Source organism: Mobula hypostoma, chromosome 3 (genome assembly GCF_963921235.1).
Source record: "Mobula hypostoma chromosome 3, sMobHyp1.1, whole genome shotgun sequence".
NCBI lineage: Eukaryota > Metazoa > Chordata > Chondrichthyes > Myliobatiformes > Myliobatidae > Mobula > Mobula hypostoma.
Genome location: NC_086099.1, coordinates 9,174,985 through 9,201,679, shown reverse-complemented (window position 1 = coordinate 9,201,679; position 26,695 = coordinate 9,174,985). Strand labels below are relative to the sequence as shown.

The 26,695-nt window shown below is 42.6% G+C and overlaps 1 protein-coding gene across 3 annotated transcripts in view; it reads right to left on the bottom strand.

Annotated features, from left to right (window-relative positions):
- Positions 1–26,695, bottom strand: part of dcc (DCC netrin 1 receptor) — a 1,425,388-nt gene that overhangs the window by 311,424 nt on the left and 1,087,269 nt on the right. For all 3 annotated transcript variants that reach the window (XM_063042623.1, XM_063042621.1, XM_063042622.1), the window contains exon 11: positions 18,967–19,105. In XM_063042623.1, the coding sequence (XP_062898693.1) occupies positions 18,967–19,105 (139 nt within the window). The remainder of the gene's footprint in view (positions 1–18,966; positions 19,106–26,695) is intronic.

Below are 26,695 nucleotides of genomic sequence, written 5' to 3'. Positions count from 1 at the left end.
CAGTCTACCCAACATAAGTGACACAAATACAGAAAGGTGCCAGAAAAGGGCCAGTAACATCATGAAGGATCCCACCCACCTGCTTATGAACTGTCTATCCCACTCCCAGCAGGGAGAAGGCTACGTAGCATCCACACCAGGATCACCAGACTCAAAAACAGTTACTTAAAGCCGAATAGAACCTCCACCCACTAATCCACCACTCCACATCCCCAACCACCACTACTTTATCATTTCCTGTCAGTCACCTTATGTATTTATATTTATTGTGTTTTTTATTAGCATTGCTTTATCTTATTGTGCTTTTTTGTGCTGCAATGGATCTGAAGTAACAGTTATTTCGTTCTCCATTACGTTCGAACACTGGAAATTACATTAAACATTAAATAATCTTCAATCACATTCAGTGCAAGACACTGTTGCTTATTGGTTGAGTCACTGGACTTTAAAGAGATGAAGATTAGTTTTGTTTGTCACATGTACCCTGTACATCGAAACATACAGTGAAATGCATCATTTGTCCAAATCCACCATCAGTTCATTTCCCAACACAGCAGCAGGGGAACTTAAATGCAATGAAATGTAAATTCAATTAAATTCTAATAAGTAGGAGAACTGGTATCAGAAATTTTGTTAAATTATCATATACTTGCTGAAACCTTATTTGCCTTTCAGCACATCTACAAGGATCACTGCCAAAAGAAATTAACATCCATCATCAAGGACCCCCACCATCCGGGCCATGCTCTCTTCCCACTGCTGCCATCAGGAAGAAGACAGGAGCCTTAGGTCCCACATGGCCAGGTTCAGGAACAGTTATTACCCTCCAGCCGTTGGGCTCTTGAACCAAAGGGGATAACTTCACTCAGCTCAACTCTGAATTAATTCCACTACCTATGGACTCATTTTCAGGGACTCTGCATGCACGCAACTTACTAACTCTAATTCGTGCATCTTATGGTGCCAACTGCATGCTCACAACTTACAAAATCTAACCCGTATGTCTTTGGAATGTGTGAGGGAACTGGAGTATCCAGAGAAAAGCATTGAATGGTTCCTTAGTACAACAAGATGGCTCTTGACCTCAAATTCTACCTAGCAATGACCTTGCATATTATTGTCTACCTGCATTTTCTTTATAACTGCAACACTTCATTCTGCATTCTTTTACCCTGTCCTACCCCAGTGCACTGTTGCGATGAATTGATCTGTATGAACAAAATGCAAGACTGTTGCATACTGTGGGGCACAATAGCTTGGTGGTAGCATAATGCTTCACAGTGCCAGCAATCCGGGTTCAACTCTCACTGTGGTCTGGGAGAAGTATGTACATTCTCCCCTTGACCCTCATGGATTTCCTCCGGGTGCTCCGGTTTCTTCCCACATTCCAAAGGCGTGTGGATTAGAGTTAGTAACTTCGGGGTACGCTACGTTGGTGCTGGAAGTGTGGTGACAGTTGCAGACCGCTCCCAGCACATCTTCAGACTTGAAGCAAACAACACATTACACTGTATATTTAAATGTTCTGATGGGCAGGTGACAAATAAAAAAGATAATCTTCAAGGGTTTGATTGAGACATATTTGTAACCAGGGCAAGTAAAATTCTGATGCTTATTGTAACTAGTTGGCATCTTCCTAATTGGAAATTTGCAACCTGCGCCATTGGAATCTATTAGAAACTGCACTGTACAGAATTCTAGCATCCTTCCTTGATCAATCTAACCTTCTCAAATGAAGCCAAGTAAAGTAACACAAGCCTTTATAGTTAAAGAATAGAAATGAAATTGCCTTTTACAGAGCAAATGAGAGCTCTGATGATATATGCAAAGTTATGAAAGCCTTCATCATTTTTTGTTAAATTCCATAATAATATGGTTATCTTTGTTGATGGCAGCTTTGCACTGAATTGAAATTTTCAGTCAATCTTTCCCTCTTACTGATTCTAAATGGCCTTTGCTTTGCAACGTATACATATTTCATGTCCCATTATCTAACATTTTCATATTTGTAAGATTGAATCTGAGAAATTCAGAGTGAATTCAAGAAACCTATTTTCATGAAAAAGGTTATAATGAACTAGTTTGTAGGGGGTAAATGGGTTGGATTAACAAAAGATGTGATAGCGTAGTGGTTAGCGTAATTGCTTTACAACCTCAGTGATCACTGATTGGGGTTCAATTCCATCCACTGCCTATAAGGAGTTTGCACATTCTTCCTGCAAGTGTAGGAGCTTCCTCCCACATCCCACGATATATGGGTTTGTAAGGATGAGTAAGTTAAAGGCATTGTCTGTTGGTGCTAGAAGCACGATGGCACTTGTGGGCTGCCCAGCACAATCCTCACTGATTTGATTTGATACAAAGGGATGCACATCACTGAATGCTTCGATGCATGTGTGACAACTAAAACTAATCTTTATTTTTATCTTGTATCCCCTGGATTACGGAGCATGTCTGTTGGGGATGGATTGAGCAAGCTAGGGTTTTCTCTTTGCAGCAATGGAGGATAAGAGGTGACTTGATAGAGGCGTACAAGATAATAAGAGGTATAGCGGACAATCAGAGACTTTTTCCCCAGGGTGGAAATGGCAAAAATGAGGGGGGACATAACTTTAAGGTATTTGAAGGAAAGTATGGTGGCTATGTCCGAGGTGGGTTTCTTACACAGAGAGTGGTTGGTGTGTAGAGTGCATTGCCAAGGTGGTTCAAGAAGCAGATTCATTAATAACACTTAAGAGATTTTTGAAAGTGAAAAATGGAGGGCTATGTAGGAAGTCAGCATTAGAATGATCTTAGAGTAGGTAAAAAGTTGTGTGCTGAAGGGTCTGTATGTAAGTTGAGGTCATGCTACATTGGTTCCAGAAGCAGGCCAACATGTTCGGACTGTATTAGTCATTGATGCAAATGACACATTTCATTGTACAGTTCGATGTTTCAATGTACGTGTGACAAAATGTGGGGAGGGGAGGAAAAGATGGCGGCGCGACGCAGCGTGCGCGGCCGCTCCGAATTGATATCGTATTTGTTAAATAGAGACGGTGCACAATCCTGATTTGATGGTGATGGACGTGAGAAGCACGGAGGAACATCTGGAGAAACTTCTGAAATGCCTGCTTCGCTGCCGCTGCTACTGTGCAATCAAGAATCTCCGGAGGGGAAGGTCCCAGATCCTCGGCTTTGCCTACTGCCTGTTGCTGGGGTCGGGGTCGAAGCACTCGGCAGAGATGGTGCTCGGCGCTTGGTGTCGGAGGGCTGGTCGGAGGCTCGAAGTTTTCGGACGGACTCAGAGTCGGACTGTGGTCGGGTGCTTTCAGGATGCTGCAACGGCAAGTTTGCGGCGCTGGAAGCCCATGGCAGGGAGAGTTTCTTCCTTCAACCGTCTGCGTGAGATGATGGGACTTTCGAGAGACTTTGAGACAATTTTTTACCGTGCCCATGGTCTGTTCTTCATCAAATTATGGTATTGCTTTGCACTGTTGTAACTATATGTTATAATTATGTGGTTTTTGTCAGTTTTTTTTAGTCTTGGTTTGTCTTGTGTTTCTGTGACATCATTCTGGAGAAATAAATTGTATCATTTCTTAATGCATGCATTACTAAGTGACAATAAAAGAGGACTGCGTGTCCTCATAATCTAATCTAAAAAAAATAAAGCTAATCTCTTTAATGAGTTGGGGCATGGTTCCAAGAAACAGCATTTGCAAAAACATACTTTAGAAAAATGTTCAATAGAGCACACAAGAGTGTGAATGAATTATATTTCCTCTTTTATATCATAAATGTATGCTTTGTGCACATTATCTCAAATTGATTCTTTATTATGTTTTGGCCGAGTGATGAAAGTGTGTGATGGATACGTACAGGAACTAGCTGGTAGGGCATACACAGGTTGGGTTAAAACTGAATAAATGGTGAAGTACGCTCAGGTTAAGATGAAACTAATTCTTATGTTGCTGTCCAATAGCAGATGTGTATTTAAAGAAGAAACCCTCCAATTTCAGTTGGGCACTGCTATATCTTCAGAAATTGAGTAGGGTGGTGTAGTAGTATCACGATTAGCGTAATGCTGTTACAGCACTAGGGGGCCACAGTCAGGAAGGTGTTTGCGCGTTTTCTCTACATCCGCCCGGGTTTTCTCTGGGTGCTCTGATTTTGTCCCACATTCCAAATACGTACAGTTTAGCAGGTTAATTGGTCACATGGGTCTAATTTTAGTTAGCTACCTACAGGAAAGATGTACTTTCTTGTAGGATGTAATTTTGGTTATCCACCTTTGGGAACAGGTAAGATCGAAAGAGCGCAGAGAAAATTGACAAGGATGTTGTCGGGACTTGAGGAACTGAGTTACAGGGAAAGGCCGAATGGGTTTGTATTTTATTCCCTGGAGCGTAGGAGAATGAGGGGAGATTTGACAGAGGTATACAAAATTATCAGGGATAGATAGGGTAAATGCAAGCAGGCTTTTGCCACCAAGGTTGGGTGAGACAAGAACTAGAGGTTATAGGGTAATGGTGAAAGGTGAACTATTTAAAGGGAACATGAGGGGAAACTTCGTCACTCAGAGGGTGGTGAGAGTATTGAACGAGCTGCCAGTGGAAGTGGTGGATGTGGGTTCATAGAACCATAGAACATTACAGCACAGAAACAGGCCTTTTGGCCCTTCTTGGCTGTGCCGAACCATTTATCTGCCTAGTCCCACCAACCTGCACCTGGACCATATCCCTCCATACACCTCTCATCCATGTACCTGTCCAAGTTTTTCTTAAATGTTAAAAGTGAGCCTGCAATTACGACTTCATCTGGCAGCTCATTCCATACTCCCACCACTCTCTGTGTGAAGAAGCCCCCCTAATATTCCCTTTAAACTTTTCGCTCCTCACTCTTAACCCATGTCCTCTGGTTCTTTTCTCCCCCACCCTCAGTGGAAAAAGCCTAAACTTTATCTATACCCATCATAATTTTATATACCTCTATCAAATCTCCCCTCATTCTTCTACGCTCCAGGGAATAAAGTCCTAACCTATTCAACCTTTCTCTGTAACTGAGATTCTCAAGTCCCGGCAACATCTTTGTAAACCTTCTCTGCACTCTTTCAACCTTATTTATATCCTTCCTGTAATTTGGTGACAAAAACTGCACTCAATACTCCAAATCCAGCCTCACCAATGCCTTATACAACCTCATCATAACATTCCAACTCTTATATTCAGTTTCAACATTTAAGAGAAAGTTGGATAGGTACATGGACGGGAGGGATATGGAGGGCTTTTGTCCGGGTGCAGATCAATGAGACTAAGCAGAATAGTAATTTGGCCGAAAGTTAAAACAGTTCTTATTTTGTTCCTTTACTATCTACATAGTCAAAATAAAAGTTATAAGGTGTAATCATTTAATCGCATATGATGTACTGTCTATTATTTGGCATGGTGGGGTACATCACACAGCATCTGCACAAACTTGATTACCCAGCTTGGCGGGGCTGAAGGCTGCTCCCCCTGGCCGAAAGCGAGCTGAGCGAGCCTGAGGCTTACCAGGTGGCTACAGGTTCAATGTCCATTCAGAAATCAGATGGCAGAGGGGAAGAAACTGTTCCTGAATCGCTGAGAGTGTGCCTTCAGTTTTCTGTACCTCCTTCCTGGTGATTACAGTGAGAGGAGGACACGTCCTGGGTGATGGAGGTCTTCAGTGATGGACACTGCCTTTCTGAGGCACCATTTCTTGAAGGTGTCTTGGACACTGCAGTGGCTAGTGCCCACAGTGGAGCTCTTTGCAGCTGACTTTGACTCTGTACAGAAGCCACCCCATAGCAGACGGTGATGCAATCAGTCAGAATGCTCTCAACGCTACATGTGTAGAAACTTGCGAGTTTTTTTGGTAACATACCAAATCTCCTCAAACTCCTAATGCAATATAGCCATTGTCATGCCTTCTTTGAAACTGCTGGATCCAGGATAGATCCACAGAGATATTAACACCCAGGAGCCTGAAGTTACTCACTTTCTCCATTTGTGATCCCACTTTGAGAACTGTGGGATGATGGGCATAATCATACATGGCTGCTTCTGAGGCCTTGGTTTCTGACGTACTTACATGTTTTGTGCTTTTTAAAGAGTAATTAAAGTAAATTTATTATTGAAGCATGTTTATGTTACAATGTACTGCCTTGAGATTAATTCTTCTTGCAGGCATTTGCAAGTAAAGAAATACAACAGAATTTATGAAAAACTATGCATAAACCAAGACTGACAAACAACCAATGTGCAAAAGAAGACAAATGGTGCAAACAAAAAATAAATAATACCGAGAACATAAATTTGCTGATGACACCACTGTTGTAGGCTGAATCAAAGGTTCTGATGAATCAGCATATAGGAGAGAGATTGAAATTCTGGCTGAGTGGTACCACAACAACAACCTCTTACTCAATGTCAGCAAGACCAAGGAGCTATTATTGACTTCAGAAGGAGGAAACCGGAACTCCATGAGCCAGTAATCATCGAAGGATCAGAGGTGGAGAGGGTTAGCAACTTGAAATTCCTTGGTGTTATCATTTCAAAAGATTTGTCCTGGGTCCTGCACATAAGTGTTCTTATAAAGAAAGCAAAGCAGTGCCTCCACTTTTGTAGAAGTTTGCAAAGGTTCAGCTTGTCATCTAAAACTTCCAACAAATTTCTATACATGTGTAGTGGAGAGAATATTCACTGGTTGTATCACAGCCTGGTATGGAAATAGTAATGGCCTTGAATGGAAAACACAACAAAAAGCAGTGGATATGGCCCAGTCCTTCACAGGTAAAGCTCTCCTCACCATTGAGCACAACTATCCAAAATGCTGTCTCAGAGAAGCAGTATGCTTCATCAAGCACACCCACCATCCAGCCCATGCTCTCTTCTCACTGCTGCTATCAGGAAGGAGGTACAGGGGTCTCAGGACACACACTACCAGCTTCAGGAATAGTTTCTAACATCTCAACCATCAGGCTTTTGAACTAGAGGGGTAAGTTCACTTACCCCAACACTGAACGGTTCCCACAATCTGTGGACTCACTTTCAATGACCCTTCATTGATATTTATTGTTTATTTATTTATTTATTATTACTATTTCTTTTCTTCTCTTTTTTTTTGTTTGCACAGTTCGTTGTTCTTTTTTTCAAGTCAAATCAAGTCAAGTTTATTGTCATTTGGACCATAAGCTGCTGGTACAATACACAGTAAAAACAAAACAACTTTCCTCCAGGACCCTGGTGCTACATGAAACAACACAAAACTACACTAGACTATGTGAGACAGCACAAGGCTACACTAGACTATGTAAAACAACATAAAAACTGCACTAGACTACAGACCTGCACAGGACTGCATAAAGTGCACAAAACAGTGCAGGGCAGTACAATAAATAATAAACAAGACAATAGGCACAGTCGAGGGCAAATTACAATATAATAATAGATGATGTAGATGTCAGTCTAGACTCTGAGTAATGAGAAATCTGATGGCTTGGGGGAACAAACTGTTACATAGTCTGGTCGTGAGAGCTCGAATGCTTCAGTGCCTTTTGCCAGATGGCAGGAGGGAGAAGAGTTTGTGTCAGGGATGCCTGGGGTCCTTCACAATACTGTTAGCTTTGCCGGTGCAGCATGTGGTGTAAATGTTTGTGATGGCGGGAAGAGAGACCCCGATGATCTTCTCAGCTGACCTCACTATCCACTGCAGGGTCTTGCGATCCGAGACGGTGCTATTCCCAAACCAGGCAGTGATGCAGCTGCTCAGGATGCTCTCGATACAACCTCTGTAGAATGTGGTGAGGATGGGGTCTGGGAGATGGACTTTTCTCAGCCTTCGCAGAAAGTCAAGATGCTGCTGGGCTTTCTTGGCTATGGAGCTGGTGTTGAGGGACCAGGTGAGATTCTCCGCCAGCTGAACACCAAGAAATTTGGTGCTCTTAACGATCTCTATGGAGGAGCCATTGTCCATCTGGTTGGGTGTGGCCTTTCATTGATTCTATTGTGTTTCTTGTATTTACTCAGAATGCACACAAGAAAATTAATTTGAGGGTTGAATATGCTGACATATATGTACTTTGATAATAAATTTACTTTGATCTTTGTAGAGTCCTTGAAAGTGAGTCTGTAAATTGTGGAATCAGTTCCGTGTGGAGGTGAGTGAAGTTATTCACACTGGTTCAGGAGCCTGATGGTTGAAGGGTAATGACTGTTCCTGAACCTGGTGGTGTGGGACCAAAGGCTACTGTACCTCCTGCCCAATGGCAGTAATGAAAAGCGAGCATAGGCTGGATGGTGGGGATTCTTGGCAATGGCCACTGCTTTCTTGTGGCAGAGCTCCTGGCAAATGTGCTCATTGGTGTGCAACTTTCTTTCATGAGTTGCTGGCCTGTTCAAACTAGAAAACCAAGGTGCTGCAAACTGCCATCCTCAAAGAAGGGAGGCTAAATATAAATATGCAGAGATGAATACCTAAAGAGTAGGGCAGAGGCAGAGCAAGAGTGAAATTATTACAGAGAAGGGCATTCCATTAAATATGTTAACCATTAGATAGTATGTGAATCAGGAATACCTCATTTTCTTAAGTGTGTCATAGTTACATTTCTATACTGAAACCAGCTGCTCAGACGACCATCCACCACCTGCTTCACTTGACCCTGATCAGGGTTGGGGGTTGGGGGGATGTGGGGAGGCTAAGCAGGTGCTATGCCTTGCCAAAGGGTGATCTGCAGGCTAGTGGAGGGAAGGAGTGTCTTACACTTCCTTTTGTAGAGATGTATCTCCACCCTGTCACCCACGTAGAACAATGCAGCACAGTACAGGCCCTTTGGCCCATGATGTTTTGCCGACTTTTAAATCTACTTTAAGATCAGTCTAAACCTTCCCTCCCACATAGCTTTCCATGTTTATATCATCCCTGTGCCTATCCAAGTGTTTCTTAACGGGCCCTAATGTATCTGCCTCTACCACTGGCCCTGGCAATGCATTCCATGCACCCACCACTCACTGTGTGCAAATTTCACCCATGACATCCCCCTTATACTTTCCTCCAATCACCTTAAAATGATGCTGCCTCTTATTAGCCATTTCTGCCCCAGGAAAAAGTCTATGACTGTCCTCTCAATCTATGCCTCTTATCATCTTGTACAAACTGACCTATTTCAGATTCAGATTCATTTATTTCTCATACATATATGGAAAATACATCATTTATGTTAACAAACAACACACCCAAGAATGTGCTGGGGGCAGCCTGCATGCATCGCCACACATTCCAGTGCCAACAGAAATTCTTTCTATACCGCTGGAATTCGAAAGAATGAGGGGTGACCTCATTGAAACCTATCAAATATTGAATGGCCTCAATAGAGTGGTGTATTGTGAGCAGTTCTGGGTTCCTTATCTAAGAAACAACGTGCTGACATAGGAGATGGTTCATAGGAGGTTCACAAAAATGATTCCAGAATTGAAAGGCTTGTCACATGGAAAGAGTTTGATGGCTCTGGACCTGTACTCTCTGAAATTCAGAAGAACAAGGGGTGACCTCATTGAAACTTATCGAATGTTGAAAAGCCTCGATTGAGTGGACGTGGAAAGAATGTTTCCTATGGTGGAGGAATGTAAGACAAGAGGGTACAGCCTCAGAATAGAGGGATGTTCTTTTAGAACAGAGATGAGGAGGAATTTCTTTAGCCAGGGAGTGGTGAATCTGTGGAATTCGTTGCCACAGGCAGCTGCGGAGACCAAGTCATTGGGTATATTTAAGGTAAAGATTGATAGATTCTTGATTGGTCAGGGCATGATGGGATATGGGGAATAGGCAGGAGATTGGGGCTGAGAGGGAAAATGGATCAGCCACGATGAAATAATGGAGCAGACTCAATGGGCCAAATGGCCTAATACTGCTCCCATCTCTTTTATGGTCTATTACTGTTAAAGGAGATTTGTGCAGGGATAATGGTTGGTAAATGGTGGATAGATTGTAAATTGGCCACTGCTGCACACAGAATAAGTCACGTTACACAATTTGATTAAAGTGCTGTTTGATATTAATTAAGTCTGGAAAAGAATAAGAGCCGTCAAAGTCATTCAGCAGGTGTGACATCAACAATAATGCAAAGGGACAATATAAAGCAAGTGGTTTAGCAATCAGATTAAAAAGGAGATTGGGAGCCCTGACCTGTGGCAGAAAAAACTGAATTAAGTGCATTAAGAGAAACATTCATCATGGATTAAGGAACCAGAGCAGACAGTGACTCATTCTTTCTAGTTTTACATTACTTTTGCACTTCAGCCTTTTCAATAAATAATCTAAATACACAAGAGTAATGGAAATGAAGTAAAGCAAGGCCCACAGTGATACCTTGACATGAGTGGGAGGCAATCGGCTTCCTTTTTAATATCTGCTCATCTGATGTCTTCCTTCATATTTTCTGGACAAGTCATGAGAAATATTTGTCCAGTAAATCTCAAAGAAACCAAGTGCATCAAAATAGGTGTATAGATTGCAAAGCCCGCCCCCCCCCCCCACAGGTTGGGAGAGACTAGAACTGGAGGTTGCAGGTTTAGAGTGAAAGGTGAAATATTTAAAGGGAACTCGAAGGGGAGGTTTTTCACTCAGAAGTTGGTGTGAGTGTGGAATGAGCTGCAAGTGGATGCAGTAGATGCAGGTCAGTTGTAACAATTATAGAAAATAGAACATAGCTGGAGCACAGTACAGGCCCTTCAACCCACGATATCTTGCAAACTCTTTAACTTACTGTGGAAATCTATCTGTAATACACCTGTATTTGGGTGGAACGGCAGTGTAGTGGTTAGCACAATGCTTTACGATACAGACAACTCGGTTCAATTCCTGCCACTGCCTGTAAGGAGTTTGTGCGTTCTCCCTGTGACTGTGTAGGTTTCATCTGGGTGCTCCAGTTTCCTCCACAGTCTAAAGACTTACTGGTTGGTAAGTTAATTGGTCATTGTAAATTGTCTCATGATTAGGATAGGACTAGGGGATTGCTGGGTGGCACAGCTTGAGTGGCCAGAAGCTCATACTCTGTGTTGTATCTCAATGAATATATAAAGTTTTAAAAATGTAATGTGACAAAATGGAACCTGGTGATCCCATAGTGCTTTGCTGGTTGGTTTGGATGGAAGGTTTGCAAGAAGGGGGATGTGATTTATAGCAGGGTGCGTATTTTATGGCAGGGAATGTTTTGACAACAGAGAAAAGCAGGACACTGCTATTGCAGGGAAAAGCCTCCAGAGAAAAATGGACTAATTAAAGACAAATACAACACATTTAAGATGGATCAGATAAGGGAGGAATGCAATTAAGGGTGAATTACTGGACTCTGTAAAAATGTTCTGCTTTGAGCTGTAAGATTGAAGCTACCTACCAATGATTATATGTATGGAGGTAGACTTTCCTTTGCAAATAATAATTGAGCTGAAAATTGGATCCACTCTGAGCTTGTTGTAGTTTGTTACTATATACTTAGGAGACCTAGCTGAATGGTACATGACACTAAGATCAATCTAACATTTCCCTCCCACATAGTCGCAATTTTTCTTTCATTCATATGTTTCTTAAATGTCTATGGCTTCATACCACCATCCCTGGAAGCGTGTTCCACGCACAATAGAACTTTGTATAGGTACATGGATGGGTTGGGCTTGGAGGGAATGGTCCAGATGGTAGGTCGATGGGACTAGGTAGAAGACCAGGTTACACGAGGAAATCTGCAGATGCTGGAATTTCAAGCAACACACGTAAAAGTTGCTGGTGAACACAGCAGGCCAGGCAGCATCTCTAGGAAGAGGTACAGTCGATGTTTCGGGCCGAGACCCTTCATCAGGACTAACTGAAAGAAGAGCTAGTAAGTGATTTGGAAGTTGGGAGTGGGAAGGGGAGACCAGGTTAGTTTGGATTAAGAGGGCTGACATGCCTGCTTCTCTGCTGTTGTACTCAATGACTATAAAGAAAGAATTCTGCCCTATCCACAGTGGTGACAATTTTAGTTCAGAAATGTGAACGGGCCTTGCAAGAAAGATTATGAAGAAGTTCAAAGTAAATGTATTATCAATAAATACTACCTTGAGATTCATTTGGGCATTTACAGCAAAATAAAGAAGTACAGTAGAATTTACGAAAAGCTACATCAAATAACAATGATTGACAAACAACCAATGTGTAGAAGAAGACAAATCGATCAAATAATAAAAAATAAACAAATAGAGCCCTTGAAAGTGAGTCCATAGGTTGTGGAATCAGTTCAGCGTTGAGTTGAGTGAAGTTATCAGGAGCCTGATGGTTGAGTGGTAATAACTGTTCCTGAACCTGGTGGTGTGGGACTCCCGTATCTCTTGTAGCTTCTGTATCTCTTTTCCCAGTGGTAGTTGCAAGATAAGAGCATGGCCTAGATGGTGGAGGTCCTTGATGATGGATTCTGCTTTCTTGTGGCAGCGTTCCGTATCAATGCACTTATCATATGTATAATTATTTATTTATTTGTTTATTTATTTAGCGATACAGCGTGGAGTAAACTTGTTTGAACTACTCTGCCCAGCAACCCCGATTAACCCTAATCTAATCACAGGACAATTTACAATGACCAATGACAAATATTTATCCATGGGTGTGATTAGCAACCTACCCAGGAAACCGAAACACCCGGGGAAAACTCATGCGTTCCGCAGGGAGGATTACAGAGATTCCTTGTGGAGCAGTGCTGGAATTGAACTCCAATTCGGGAATGCCCTGAGCCGTAATAGCATCGCGTTAGCTGCTGCACCAAATATGTGCACTGAGTGTAAAGGGTTAACGGTGCGGCAGACACAATTTTTCCCTGTATATCTCATAAGTCTTAGTGGCTTGTAAATCAATATTCAAAAGCTTTGAAACCCCCAGAGTCTGCTTCTTAAGACTTAAACCTTCTTCGACTCAATGATTTCCCAAAATCCCTTCGGATTTTAAGTCTGCAAAGTAAACTAATCATGAGCTTGCATCCCGCCTCCCTCTTGTCAGTGAAAACGCTCCAAATGTCAAGTTTTAATAACTGGGAGCAAATCTGTGCTTTAGAATATAAATAATGGATTGCTCGAATGAATTATAGATGTGCCGGTGGTTCTACAGGGTCAGGTACCTTGAAGATTATGAAGGGTACAATTGCTTGGCTGTCTCCTTGCAATATTTATCCATGGGTGTGATTAGCAAGCATCAAGTTCAAATCACACCACCCATTTGAAAAACCTCAAACCTGATATGCTTTCCATTTGGAAACCACAAGATTACAAGGAAAATGCAGATGAGGATATAATATTTATATAAGTAAGTCAAAATATCCTTTTTACCTCGCTGGGATGTTCAGAATAGGTACAGTTCTGTGCAAAATCTTAGGTACGTATATATATCTAGGTTGCCTAAGACTTTTGCACTATATCGTAGTAATTTTATGCATTGCACTGTACTGCTGCAAAAAAAAAACAAATTTCATGACATATGTGAGCGATGATAAACCTGATTCTGATATGGGTCTCTATTGTGGACTGAGTGTGGGAAGGGGGCAGGGTGGGGGGAATCTTGTTTGGAAAAAGCGGGGAGGGAGAGGTGAGGGAGTCGGAAGCACCAGAAAGACATTCTGTAATGATTCATAAACAAATTAATTGCAGACAAATGACCTTGCCTAGCGTCTCAGGGCTGGGGTGTGTCTGCACCTTCCCCTGGCACTCCTCCTCTGCCACCTGTCCCACACCCCTCCCATGGCACTCCACCCTCACCATTCCCAACATCCTCCGTTCCCACCAGATTTACAAACTCACACACTCTCTGCTCCAAGCTGACAAATACTGTGTGAAAATCTTAGGCACCCTAGCTATATAATGGGCCTAAGACTTTTACACCGTACTGTTTCTATAAAATAAATCATAGAACATGGAACAGTAGAGATAAAGAGATCAGTTTTATTTGTCACATGTACATAGAAATATTAAAAAAGACAGTGAAAGTGTCATTTTGCATCACGACCAAAACAGTCTGAGGATGTGCTGGAGTTTGCCCGTAGGTTTCACCATTCTTTCAGTGCCAGCGTAGTATGCCCACAACTTAACTAATTCTTACTTACTTACTTACAGGCCCTTCAGCCCACAAACTTGTGATGATCTTTCCATCTTTCCTCTTGAATAACCCTCCATTTTTCTTTCATTCATGTGCTATCTCAGAGTCTCTTAAATATCCCTAATGTATCTGCCTCCACCACCACCACAGCTGGCAGTGCGTTCCACACACCCACTTCTCTCTATGTGGAACAAAGAACTACCCTCGACATCATTGGCATTCAAAATGAGTAGTGTTCCATGACTCTATGACATCCCTTCTATACTTTCCTCCAATCCCCTTAAAATTGTGCGCCCTCATATTAGCCATTTCCACCGGGGAAAAGTCTCTGTCTATCCACTTGATGGATGCCTCTTATCATCTCAGGCACCTCTTTCGAGTCACCTCTCATTCTCCTCTGCTCCAAAGAGAAAAGTATGCTAACATTTGGGTCAGACTGCAAGGAAGAAAAAACAAACTTTATTGAAGTTGCTCAATTCTCAACATATTGACTTCAAAATAAGAAAGTTGGACCAGGTTCCACAATAGGCCTCAATCTGTTTTGCTGTCAGCTTGGTACAAATGGGAGAACTCCCTGTTCTGTATTACATGGTCATTGATCTGTCCTTCTCCTGAGAGCTGAATGCGAAGATTTATTTATTTATTGTGATTCAACGCTGAGCAGGCCCTTCCAGCCCTTCCACCACTACAAGCCGCACTGCACTGCAACCCACAATTTAACCCTCGCCTAACCACAGGACAACCTACAACGACCAATTAACCTACCAACAGGTACGTCTTTGGACTTTGGAAGGAAACCGGAGCACCCGGAGGAAACCTATGCTGTCACGGAGAGAATGTATAAACTCCTCATGGACAGTGGTGGAAAGTCTATAGCACCAGGCTCAAGACCAGCTCCTACAATACTGTATATAGACTTTGTAGAACAGCGGTCCCCAACCACCGGGCCGTAAAGCATGTGCTACCAGGCCACGAGGAACCAAAAATGATTTGGCGATATGAAACAATATGAGTCAGCTGGACCTTTCCTCATTCCCTGTTATGCACTGTTGACCTTGAAATAACCTACCAGATCAGACCAAATAACACATAAAACCTAAAATAACACTAACGTATAGTAAAAGCAGGAATGATATGATAAATACACAGCCTATATAAAGTAGAAATAATGTATGTACAGTGTAGTTTCACTTAACAGAATCGGGAAGATTAAGCCAAAACCGATTTGTAGGAAAAAATCGGCACGTACACGCATGCTCACGTCATGTATGCGCACATCACACATGCGCACTCAGGTGCCCGTGCAAGGCTTCATGGTCATGGTAGTCTCTCTCGGGGTAAACACAAGTGTCCCGTATTTGACTGCTACTTTTGTCCCTTAATTGGGAGTGAGAAAGTTGGCAACCCTACTTGAACGCCCCGCCACCCCCCCTCCACTGTCGGCTGGTCCACAAGAATATTGTCAATATTAAACTGGTCCACGGTGCCAAAAAGGTTGGGGACCCCTGTTATAGAACATTACAGCACAATGCAGGCCTTTCAGCCCATGATATTGTGCCAACCCTTTGACCTACTCCAAGATCAATCTAACCATTCCTTCTGACATAGCTCTCCTTATTTCTGTCATCCATTTGCCTATCCAAGAGTCTTTTAAATGTCCCTAATGTATCTGCCTTCACCACCACCCGCGGCAGGGGTTTTCATGCACCCACAACTCTCTCATGTAAAATATCTGTCTCTGACACCTGCCCCCCCCATACTTTTCTTCCATCACCTCAAAGGTTATTCCCCTTTATATTAACCATTTCCACCCCAGGTAAAAGTCTCTGGCTGCCCACTCAATCCATGTCTCTTATCATCTTGTGCACCTTTATCAAGTCACCTCTCATCCTGCTTCTCGCCTAAGAAAAGAGCCATAGCTCGCCCAACCTTCTCGCATAAGCCATGCTCTCCAATCCTGGCAGCATGCTGGTAAATCTCTTCTGCGCTTTCTCTAAAGCTCCCACATCCTCTCTCTAATGAGGTGACCAGAATTGAACGCAAAACTCGAAGTGCGTTGTAAACAGAGGTTTAGAGAGTTGAATCATTACCTCGAGGCTTATAGGACCAGGAAATGGTTCCCTGGAATAATAAGATGGGATTCTTGGCCTCAAAATCTAACTCATTATGACCTACACCTTATTATCTATCTGCGCTGCACGTTCGCTGAGACTGTTACACTTTATTCTGCATCCTGCTATTTTCTTTACCCTTTCCTACCTCAATGCACTGGTGTGATGATTTGACCTGTATGAACAATATGTGAGACAAGTTTTCGTTGCATTGCGGTACAATAATAAATCAATCATCATCATTACGTGCCGTGTCGTATGATGTAGGTGATCATGGTCTCAAGTGGTTTGCCATTGGCTTCTTCTGGTCAGTGTCTTTACAAGATGACCCTAGCCATTATCAATTCTCTTCAGAGATTGTCTGCCTGGCATCAGTGGTCGCATAACCAGGACTTGTGATCTGCACCAGCTGATTGTATCACCATCCACCACCTGCTCCCATGGCTTCACGTGACCCTGATCAGGGGGCTAAGCAAGTGCTACACCTTGTCCAAGGGTCACCCGCAGGCCAGCAGAGGGAAGGAGCCCCTAATACCTCCTTTGGTAGAGATGTATCTCCACCCCGTCACCCAATACCACTTCTAATTCAAATTTCATCTTTATGATAACATATTAATTCAAAGCTATATTTGCCCTCTCAGTGTGTGGTAACTCAAAGTACATTTGTTAGAAAAAGGAAGAAAAATTATCCTTAAATTCCTGAACGGTGTTATCCTTCAAAGAGATCATAGTTCAGTATGATTTTTGGGATGACTGCAGACCATCTTCCATGATAAAAAGGATGAAAGAGAAGATGATTACTTGAAGTATTGTCTACAGCTTTCAAAGTTCAAAGTAAATATTATTATCAAAGTACATGTATGTCTCCATACACAACACTGAGGTACATTCTCCAGCAGGAATACTCAGCAAATCTTTAGAATAGTAACTACAGCAGGATCTATGAAAGATCAACCAGCGTGCAGAAGAGAGCAAAACCGTGCAAATGCAAGTATAAATAAATAGAAATAAATAACGAGAACATGAGATAATGAGATAGAGCCCTTAAAGAGAGATCATTGCTTTTAGGATCATTTGCTCACCCTTTCATAGGAAAGACATTGTGGAACTGTAGAGGGTACAGAAGAGAATTACAATCCGCCTGGGATAGATGGCCTGAGTTATAGGGAGAGTTTGTGAGAGGGTCTGAATTACAGGAAGAGAGTGGGAGAGGGTCTGAGTAAGAGGGGGAGGGTGAGAGAGGGTCTGAGTTATAGGGAGAGGGTGGGAGAGGGTCTGAGTTATAGGGAGAGGGTGGGAGAGGGTCTGAGTTATAGGGAGAGGGTGGGAGAGGGTTTGAGTTATAGGGAGAGGGCGGGAGAGGGTCTGAGTTATAGGGAGAGGGTGGGAGAGGGTATGAGTTATAGGGAGAGGGTGGGAGAGGGTCTGAGTTATAGGGAGAGGTTGAGAAAGGGTCTGAATTACAGGGAGACGATGGGAAAGGGCCTGATTATAGGGAGAGGGTGGGAGAGGGTCTGAGTTATAGGGAGAGGGCGGGAGAGGGTCTGAGTTATAGGGAGAGGGTGGGAGAGGGTCTGAGTTATAGGGAGAGGGTGGGAGAGGGTCTGAGTTATAGGGAGAGGGTGGGAGAGGGTCTGAGTTATAGGGAGAGGTTGAGAAAGGGTCTGAGTTACAGGGAGAGGGTGGGAAAGGACCTGAGTTATAGGGAGAGGGTGGGAGAGGGTCTGAGTTATAGGGAGAGGGTGGGAGAGGGTCTGAATTACAGGGAGACGATGGGAAAGGGCCTGATTATAGGGAGAGGGTGGGAGAGGGTCTGAGTTATAGGGAGAGGGTGGGAGAGGGTCTGAGTTATAGGGAGAGGGCGGGAGAGGGTCTGAGTTATAGGGAGAGGGTGGGAGAGGGTCTGAGTTATAGGGAGAGGGTGGGAAAGGGCCTGAGTTATAGGGAGAGGGTGGGAGAGGGTCTGAGTTATAGGGAGAGGGTGGGAGAGGGTCTGAGTTATAGGGAGAGGTTGAGAAAGGGTCTGAGTTACAGGGAGAGGGTGGGAAAGGACCTGAGTTATAGGGAGAGGGTGGGAGAGGGTCTGAGTTATAAGGAGAGGTTGAGAAAGGGTCTGAATTACAGGCAGAAGGTGGGAAAAGGCCTGATTATAGGGGAATGGTGGGAGAGGGTCTGAATTACAGGGAGAGGTTGAGAGAGGGTCTAAGTTATAGGGGAGGGTGGGAGAGGGTCTGAGTTATAAGGAGAGATTGGCCACGTTGGTCCTTTATTCCCTGGCATGCAGGAGAATGAGGGATGGACTCACAAAAGTTTATAAAATCATGAAGGGTATGAATAAGGTGGACAATCATAGTCTTTTCCTGAGGGTGGGGAGTCCAAATCTAGAGGACAAAGACACAAGATAAGAGTGGAGAAATTTAGAAGAGACTTGAGAAGTACCTTCTTCACACAGTGAGTGGTGAGTACCTAGAATGAACTGCAAGAAAAAGTGGTTGCGACAGATACAGCTGCAATGTTTAAGAGGCATTTGGATAGGTACATGGAAGTGAGTGGCTTGAAGGGTTATGGGTTTCACATGGGCAACTGGGACTGGCAGGCAGGATGCTGTGGACAGCACGGAACAGATGGGCCAAATGGCCTGTTTCCGTTCTGCGACTCTCAGACAATGCAAAGCATGGAGTAGAATTCTGGAACAGAAGTCGTATCATAAAATCAGCATAATGAAGCCAGTAACAACTGTGCTTACCATCAGAGAATGTGCTCACCACCACGTCCTGGGAAGAGACGCCTGGTCCATGTCTGTTGAAAGCCAAAACCCGTAAACTGTACTTTGTGAACTTCTTCAATCCTTCCAGCTTATAATACAAATTATCCACATCGATGTTCTGAAACAGGCAAAAAACATCATTATCAATTGGACAATTCTTATGACTGAATTCATGGCACAGCTCGAGGTGCATCATAAAACAAACAGGCTGACGTTATTTCGTCAAAACACTTTTTTATATTTTCACTCCTCTTTTTAAAAAGACAAGAACATGAAAGATTAGCTTTATTTGTCACATGTACAATGAAACCTCAAAACACTCAGCGAAATGCATCATTTGCATTAAATCAAATCAGCAATGATTGTGCTAACGGCAGCCTGCATGTGTTGAGATGCTTCTGGTGTCAACATAGCATGTCCACAACTTACTAACCCTAACCTGTACATCACTTACTAACCCTAACCTGTACATCACTTACTAACCCTAACCTGTACATCACTTACTAACCCTAACCTGTACATCACTTGGAATGTGGGAGGAAACCGGAGCACCAGGAAGAAATCTATGCAGTCATGAGGAGGATGAACAACCTCTGTACAGACAGTGGCGGGAATCGAACCCTGGTGTAAAGCGATGTGCTAACCGCTCCAGTTTTTTTCAAGCATAATCTCTCAATGCTTTGGATCTTATGAACAGTAAGAGGAATGAAGAACAGAATGTAGTCACTTCACTTACGGATAAGGTACTGTAGATATGACATAACAAGTGACTTTCTCTGAGAGAGCTTCTGTTCACAGCAGGGTCTGGTCAATGATCATAATCAGATTTAATATCACTGGCATATGTTGTGAATTTTTTTTAATTTTGTGGCAGCACTACAGTATAATACACTAAAAATCTATAAAATACAATAAATATATACAGGATAAATTAAACAAGTAGAGTAGAAAAGGTAATAGTGAGGCAAGGGTTCTTTGTCCATTCAGAAATCTGATGGCTGAGAGGAAAAAGCTGTACTTAAAATATCAGGTGTGTGTCTTCGGGCTCCTGTACCTCCTCCTTGATGGTAGCAATGAGAAGAGGGTAATGGGGTTGTTAATAATGGATGTCACCTTTTTGAGGCATCACCTTTTGGAGATGTCCTCGATGCTGGGAAGCTAGTTCCCATGATGGGGCTGGCTGAGTTTGCAACTTCCTGACATTCCCAGCCAAGTTTATCAGACAATTTTACTTCATGGGGAAACCACAACACAGGCCTACATCCAAAAGCACCTCTTAGATCCTCAGAACATTCTAGAAGTCAAGAAATCATTGTAAAGAGTGGAGTCATTGCTGTAACTTAGGAAAAGACTGCAGTTAACAGAAGCCCTCTAAATTTGTCCAAAGAGTAATATAGTTATTAATAAAACATCTGTATTTATGATTGAAGAATATTTACCAATTTATCAGAAAGAGCTCTATGATTTTCCTCACACTGACAACTAGAAATGGTTTACATTGGTCTAAAAATGTTCTGAACGACACCTCAGAACTCCCTGTGCATTCACATGTCAGTATTAAATTCTGTATTCAATGATGATCTAACTTAAGACTAGTAGAGACACTGACAAGGGTAACAGATGACAGAAATCTATTCCAACAGGAAATCTGGGAATCCCTTAACAGCAGGTTTCCACAGTCATGTTCTTGCCACAGTCACCAATACAAATCAAGTATAGCATCCGTAAGATCTTAAGACTTTGGAGCCAAATTTGGCCATTCAGCCCATCAAGTCTACTATGCTATTCCATCATGGCTGATTTATTATCCCTTTCAATCCCATTCTCCTGCATTCTTCCCATAACTTTTGATATCTTGATTAATCAAGAATTTAGCAACATCCACTTTAAATATACTAACCGACTTGGCCCCAACAGCAATCCGTAACAATGAATTCCACAGATTCACCACCATCCAGATAAAGAAATTCCTCCTCATCTCTGTTCTAAATGGAGTCCTGCTATTCTGAAGCTGTGCCCTCTGGTCTTAGAGTCCCCCACTATAGGAAACATCTTCTCTACATCCACTCTTTCTGGGCCTTCCAATATTCGACAGGCTTCAATGAGATCCTTCCCCTTTCTTCTTAACTCCAGTGAGTAACGGGCACAGAGCTATCAAACACCTCTCGTATGTTAAATCGTTCATTCCCAGAATCATTCTTGTGAACCTACTCTGGAGCCTCTCCAATGCTAGCACACCGCTTCTTCGACAAGGGGCCCAAAACTACTCACAATACTCCAAGTACAGTCTGACCAGGGGTATTAGTCAGAGAGTGATACAGATTCAGATTTATGTACATTGAAATGCATGGTTTGTATTAGCAACCAACACAACCTAAGGACATGCTGGGGAAGCCACACATTTGGTTACAGTGGGATGCTCTTCGGCTCAACTCATCCATGCCTACCATGGACCCCATGAATGTCTCCCACCCTCCCTGCTCATAAACTGTTCGTCTCACTCCCACCAGGGGGAAGCGTCTATACCAGGACCATCAGATTCAAAAACAGTTACTTTCCCCAAGCAATAAGGCTGATCAACACCTCCACCCACTAACTCCACCACTACTTTATTATCTCCTGTCAGTCACCTTATGCATAGCCTAGGTCACTTCATAGACATACAATCAATCTGCATATATAAGATATCTTATGTATTTATTATTTACTGTGTGTTTTTTAAGTATTATTATATTCTTTATCTTTTGTGGGTTTGATTGTGTTGGACCAGATCCGGAGTAAACAATTATTTCATTCTTCGTACACTTGTGTACTGGAAATGACATTAAATAATCTTGAATCATTTGAATGTTTGTCACTGCACTTGGATCAATGCATTCACCGGTGGCTCATTCCATATACACTCCACCCTCTGCATGAAGAACTTACTACTTAGGTCCCCTTTTAACCTTTGACCTGTCCCTTAGATCTATAGCAACACACATAATACTGGAGGTACTCAGCAGGTCAGGTTTTATTTTATGGAAATGAATAAACTTTCAACATTTGGCTCAAGAGCCTTCTTCAAGACCATAAAACTATGCTCTCTGCATAAATCAGAGTGCCTAGAAAATGGAGAAGCTGGGCCCTTCTTCCCACAGTGGTGTGCCAATCTACATAAACCAACTCCATGATCAATCTAACTCTTCCCTCCTACTGCTAATTAAATCTACTAATCTGCTAATTAAATATGCCGACAACACTACACTGATTTCAATTTCAAATAATAATGATGCAGCCTACAGAGAAGAAGTCATCACCCCTGACACAGCGGTGTCAAGAAATCAACCTCTCCCTCAATGTCACAAAAATGAAGGAGCTGGTTGTGGACTGCAGGAGGTATGGAGACAGGCTACCCCTATAGACATCAATAGATCTGGGGTTGAGAGGGTGAACAGCTTTAAGTTCCTCAGCATAGACATCACTGAGGATCTCACGTGGTCTATACATACCGGCTGTGCGGTGAAAAAGGCACATCAATGCCTCTTTCACCTCAGATGGTTGTAAAAGTTCGGTATGGCCTCCTAAATTCTAAGGACTTTCTACTGGGGCATGATTGAGAGCATCCTGACTGGCTGCATCACTGCCTGGTATGGAAACTGTATTTCCTTCAATCGTAGGACTCTGCAGAGTGGTGTGGACAACCCAGCATATTTGTAGATGTGAACGTTCCATGATTCAGAACATTTACAAAGACAGGTCTGTAAAAAGGGCCCGAAAGATCATTGGAGACCTGAGTTACCCCAACCACAAACTGTTCCAGCTGTTACCATCTGGTAAATGGTACTAAAACCCAGGACCAACAGCCTCCGGGACAGCTTCTTCCGCTAGGCCATCAGACTGCTTAATTCATGCTGACACAATTGTATTTCTATGTTATATTGACTATGCTGTTGTGCATAATATTTATTATAAATTACTATAATTGCACATTTCACTTTTAGACAGCAACATAACGTAAAGATTTTTACCCCTCATGTATAATGAAGGATGTAAGTAATAAATTCAATTCAATTCATTCTGATGCTCGGTCTGAACAACAACTGATCCTCTTGACCATGTCTACATATTTTTATACATTGAGTTGCTGCCACATAATTGGCTGATTAGATACTTGCATTAATGAGCAGGTGTACAGGCATACCTAATAAAGTGGCCACATTCAACTAACATATTAATAGAATCTTGGAGCTAACATTAAACAATCTCAGAAATGTGGCTGACATATTAATTACTGGTGAGGCATTATGAACAGACAATGCAAAGATTAAATGTAACTTCAGCTTAGTGAAACCCCTAAATGAAATGACTGTAATTATAAAATGTGTGGGCTATGATGTTCAGACCATATTTATCAGGAATAGTGAGATGCGTGAAAGATCAAACCCTGAAACAAATGAATCACTACATGATCTTTTATGCACCCACCTCTCTCTGTGCAAAAGGCTTACCTCTGACATCACCCCCCCCCCCATACGTCCCTCCAATCACCTTAAAATTATATCTCTGCATATTAGCCATTTGCCCCCTGGGAAAATGTTTCTAGTTGTTCACTCTGTCTATGTGTCATATCATTTTAACCTACCTAAGATCAATCCAACCATCCTATCCCACATATTTCTGTCATCCATGTGCTTACCTAAGAGCTCCTTAAATGTCCCTAATGTACCTGCCTCTACCACCAACCCCAGCAGCAAGTTTAACACACTCACCACTTTCTGTATAAAAAAAACTTACCTCTGTCATCCCACTATACTTCCCTTCAATCACCATAAAATTATGCCCCTTGGTGTTAGCCATTTCCACCCTGCGCAAAAGGCTCTGGCTTTCAATGGTACAAACCATTGCAGAATTGATCTAGTGGTTTCCTGGCATATCTAATGAATAAACTCTTCTCTGGCTTCCAACTGGGTACAAGTATTGATATTAACCAATGTTTCAATGACAAACTCTGCCGTTTTTATCATTAAAGTGTATATAAAATATATATCACTGAACTAGACGTGTCAATCCTCTCCTGTTGGATTCTCCCTTCTCCAGCCCAGTATCTCTGTCATCAATCAACTTCCCAGGTCTTTACTTCATTCTTTCCCCTACCGGTTTCACTTATCACCTTGTGTTTCTCCCTCCCTTTCACCACCTTTTAACTCTACTCATCTTTTTTCTTCTCCAGTCCTGAAGGTTCTCAGTCCGAAACTTTGACTGTACTCTTTTCCATAGATGCTGCCTGGCCTACTGAGTTCCCCTAGCATTTTGTGCGTGTTGCTTGGAATTCCAACATCTGCAAGTTTTCTCTTGTTTGTGATTGAAAGAATTGCTTTTGATTGTTATTTCTAAAAAAAATGCTGGATTCTTAACACTGAATTTCTGCAATGTTACCTCCTGTGTTGGATTAGAGGGCATATGCTGTCATGAAAGGTTGGACAACTTCTTTTGTCTGGAGCACCAGAGGCTGAAGGGAGATCTGACAGAGGTTTATAAGATTTAGGGAGACATAGATAGAGTAGACGGACAATTCTTTTTTTCCAAGTGTAACACGCTGTAAGGTTTCACTGCTAATGTAATGGCCTCTCTGTAATGTTTCACTGCTAATGTAATGGCCTCCCTGTAATGTTTCACTGCTAATGTAATGGCTTCTCTGTAGCAGCAATGTTTGGGTTATGACTAACGATAATGGGGTTTTGGAATGTGGAGGTTATCCAGTGAGAGAAATGTTGTTCTTTCTTGTGAGTCTGGAAGAGAGGTTTTCACAGTCTTTTGCCGGGGAGAGATGAGGAGAGAAGTTGCAAATGGAGAGAGTTGGTACGACGGTCCAAAGGGCAGTGACAATCGGAGAAGGTCGATAGAGTACGATCGGCTTATCAGTGAGCTCCAACTTTGTGTAAAAGGCTGTTTCATCAGAATGGGCCCTTTTTCTGTTTTCTTCACTAACCATATAGTCAAATTAAGAATATAAAGCTCAATCGTTTAATCGCATATTGTGTACTGTTTGTTATTTCGTGATACTGATTTGTAACGGAGGCATATCGCACAGCATCCACCCAAACGAGATTTCTTAAGTTTGGCCAGGCCAGGGGTGATCACCCCATACATTAAACCATTAGCCAAAGGAAGAGTTATAATTATAAAGGGTTGAAATGTCTAATGCCAGAGGGCATGTATTTAAGGTGAGAGAGGGTAATTTCAAAGGAGATGTGATTGGTGGGTGCCTGGACTGCACTGCCGGTATAATGGTAGAGGCAAATACATTAGAGACCTTTAAGAGACATTAGGATAGACACATGAATGTGAGGAGAGTGGAAGGATATGGACATTGTGTAGGCAGAAGGGATTAGTTCAGTTGGCCATTTGATTACTAATTTATTTGGTTCAGCACAACGTCGAGGGCCAAAGGGCCTGTTCCTGTGAGGTACTGTTCGATGTTTCATGTTCTATCTGTTCTAAATCTTCTCTTATTTAATCCCTGCTTTCCGGCTGCCTCTGGAGTTTCATGGAAGACAGTGAACATACGGACCATGTGGATAATAATGTGATGCATTTGATAAGTGAGTCAGAACCACTTTGCAGCCTGCTTATTGCTTGTTTCTTGTTGCTGGATTATCGTTCATGTAGTGTGCCATATCCCATCCATCTGGCTGATGGTTTGCAAGTGAGACACCAATTTAGATGAATGCTATATTTACAATGTTTGCTTTGAGCTCTTTAATTATGCACCATTACATGGGACTTGCAGCACGATAACAAGCCCATTTCGTCTAACAGATCCACATTGGTCTTTGTGCTCCAAATTCTCTGAACCCCGGTTCATCAGGATCTCTTTCAATATATCCATCTGTTCATCTGCTGAAAGGCCGAGAGAGAGTGGATGGGCAGAGGATATTTTTAACAGTGGGATGGGGCTCCATAACCGGCTCTGGCAATGGATTCTACAGATTTGCTGCCCTCTGGCAAAGAAATACCTCCTCATCTCTGTTCCAAAGGGATTCCAAGGCTGTGCCCTCCCCCTCTAGAGACAGACTGACTGACTCTCTCTCTCTCTCTCTCTCGCTCTTCCATTACACAACTGGTGTTTAGAGCAGGAAGATTTTCCATCTCTAGTCTAGTTCATGGCTTCCTAGACCCTCCCAATATTGGAAACATTCCCTCCATGTCCACTCTAACTTCCAATTTTCATTAGATTATTGTGAGATCCCCCCTCATTCTTTTGAACTCTAGCAAGTACAGGCCCAGAGGCATCAAATGCCCCTCACATGTTAATCCTCTCATTCCTGGGATCATTCTCATAAGCCTTCACAGGACCCTCTCCAATGCCAACATATCCTTTCTTAGATATGGGGCCCAAAGCTGCTCCCAATACTCCCAGTGCAGTCTGGCCAATGCCTTATAAAGCCCCAGCATCACATCCTTGCTTTACCGGGGGCAATGAATGTGGACAGGGGTGAGGTGTTGTCACATCAATAAATGGTAAAGAGTTAGGAGAAGGAGGAAACCCATGACAGGAGGAACTCAATGAAGACTAAAAATAGGAACACTCTCACTAGTACTAACATAAACTCAGTAGCCACTTTATTAGGTAAGTAGGGACGTAAAAATGTGGCACTGAGTGTATTTCTCAATGTTCATGCTCTTTTGTTGCTGTAGCCCATCCACTTCAATGTTTGATGTGTTG